We start from the raw sequence: 1,589 nt of genomic DNA on the forward strand, positions 1-1,589 counted from the left end.
GTTCCCAAGTTTTAGTCTAGGGAGGTTTTCTCTTGCAAAATGGAGGGGCTCTGGCTACAGTGCAGCACAAGTTAGATCACCCGCCAGGAAGCTAACCCACAGATGGCGCAGCAGACCTCTCCTGTCTTGCCCACTGCTCCCCTCAGCAGTGTATTTTAGTGGATCTGCCTGTTCTGCTCCCCACTCTGTCTCTGGTGAATCCCCTCACACCCTCACTCTTGTACCTCTTGCCTACACACCCCAGTTCTTCTACACAAAAATAAATAAAAGAAAAAAAATATTTGTATAAAGGAAAAGATAACCCAAATACCACTGAACAGCTTGTCCTATCTTGATCGATATGAAGGTAAGAGGCAAAGAGGCTTACTCTTGTACAATTTGAATTTTTGGTTATGCATGCGATTCATTTTTCAATTGAGAATAGCAACAATTTGAAATAAAAATTCTAAGCCCTGTATCATGAAAACTGTTTTTGAGTATTTCTGATATCACAGCAATAGCAATGAATATCTATTGATCACCTTCTAAGTTGGTACCAGACCCAGTTCTAGGGGTTGAAGATAGAGCTGGGATCAAGCCTGACTTGGCACTAACTCTCCAGAAGCTTCCAGCCTCAGGAAGACAGATCACAGACAACTAACGAAGCACAGCAACATGATTCTTTCTGGGAAGGACAGGTGCTCTGAAAGGAAGAGAAACTAGAGCATACTCTAGATACTGAGTGAGTTAGAGCCTATTTCAGAATGAGTAAATTGGGAAGGTCTAATGAGAGAAGGGGCAGTACAGTCCTAAAAAATTCTACAGGAAGGGTACTAGGAAACTAGGACTAGGGAACAGTCCAAGGTTTAAAAGAAAAGGAAAGCACTCTTTCTGGTGGCGGAGTCTGGAGAAAACGTGCAGAAATGGCACCTCGCAAGGGGAAGGGAAAGAGAGAAGAACAGGTCATCAGTCTCGGACCTCAGGCGGCTGAAGGAGAGAACGTATTTGGTGTCTGCCACATCTTTGCATCCTTCAATGACACTTTTGTGCATGCCACTGATCTCTCTGGCATGGAAATCATCGGCTGTGTAACTGGTGGGATGAAGGTGAAGGCTGACCAAAATGAATCCTCGCCATATGCTGCTATGTTGGCAGCCCAGGATGTGGCCCAGAGGTGCAAGGAACTGGGCATCACTGCCCTCCACATCAAACTACGGGCTACAGGAGGAAATCGGACCAAGACTCCTGGACCTGGGGCACAGTCAGCCCTCAGAGCCCTTGGCCACTCAGGAATGAAAATTGGGTGGATTGAGGATGTCACCCCCATCCCCTCCGATAGCACTTGCAGGAAGGGGGGTTGCCGTGGTCGCCGTCTGTGAACAGGACTCTTCAAATTATTTTCTGCTAAAATAAATTGTCTTCTTGTAAAAAAAAAAAAAAAAAAAAAAGAAGAGCATAGACCTGCAGGTTCAGGCCCTGCCTTATAGTCATTGGCAAATAACTTCTCTGAGTCTAGACTGCTTCCACCAATGGTACCTTCACACTGTTTCTTGTAGCTAAATTGATGTGTGCTGTTACATGCTTAGCATGATGTCTGGCATATGATATAT

The 1,589-nt window shown here is 45.2% G+C and overlaps 1 protein-coding gene across 1 annotated transcript; it reads left to right on the forward strand.

Annotated features, from left to right (window-relative positions):
* Positions 1-890: 890 nt before the first annotated feature.
* On the forward strand, positions 891-1,358 carry LOC119254690 (40S ribosomal protein S14-like). Its single transcript, XM_037521789.1, has one exon. It carries the CDS (start codon positions 903-905, stop codon positions 1,356-1,358), a length of 456 nt encoding a protein of 151 aa, XP_037377686.1. The 5' UTR covers positions 891-902.
* The last annotated feature ends 231 nt before the right edge of the window (positions 1,359-1,589 follow it).

This window comes from Talpa occidentalis, unplaced genomic scaffold, assembly GCF_014898055.3.
Source record: "Talpa occidentalis isolate TD23 unplaced genomic scaffold, MPIMG_talOcc4v2.1 talOcc4.3, whole genome shotgun sequence".
Lineage (NCBI taxonomy): Eukaryota > Metazoa > Chordata > Mammalia > Eulipotyphla > Talpidae > Talpa > Talpa occidentalis.

Coding starts and splice junctions, on each gene's coding strand:
- LOC119254690 (XM_037521789.1), top strand. CDS start 903: ATGGCACCTCGCAAGGGGAAGGGAAAGAGAGAAGAACAGGTCATCAGT.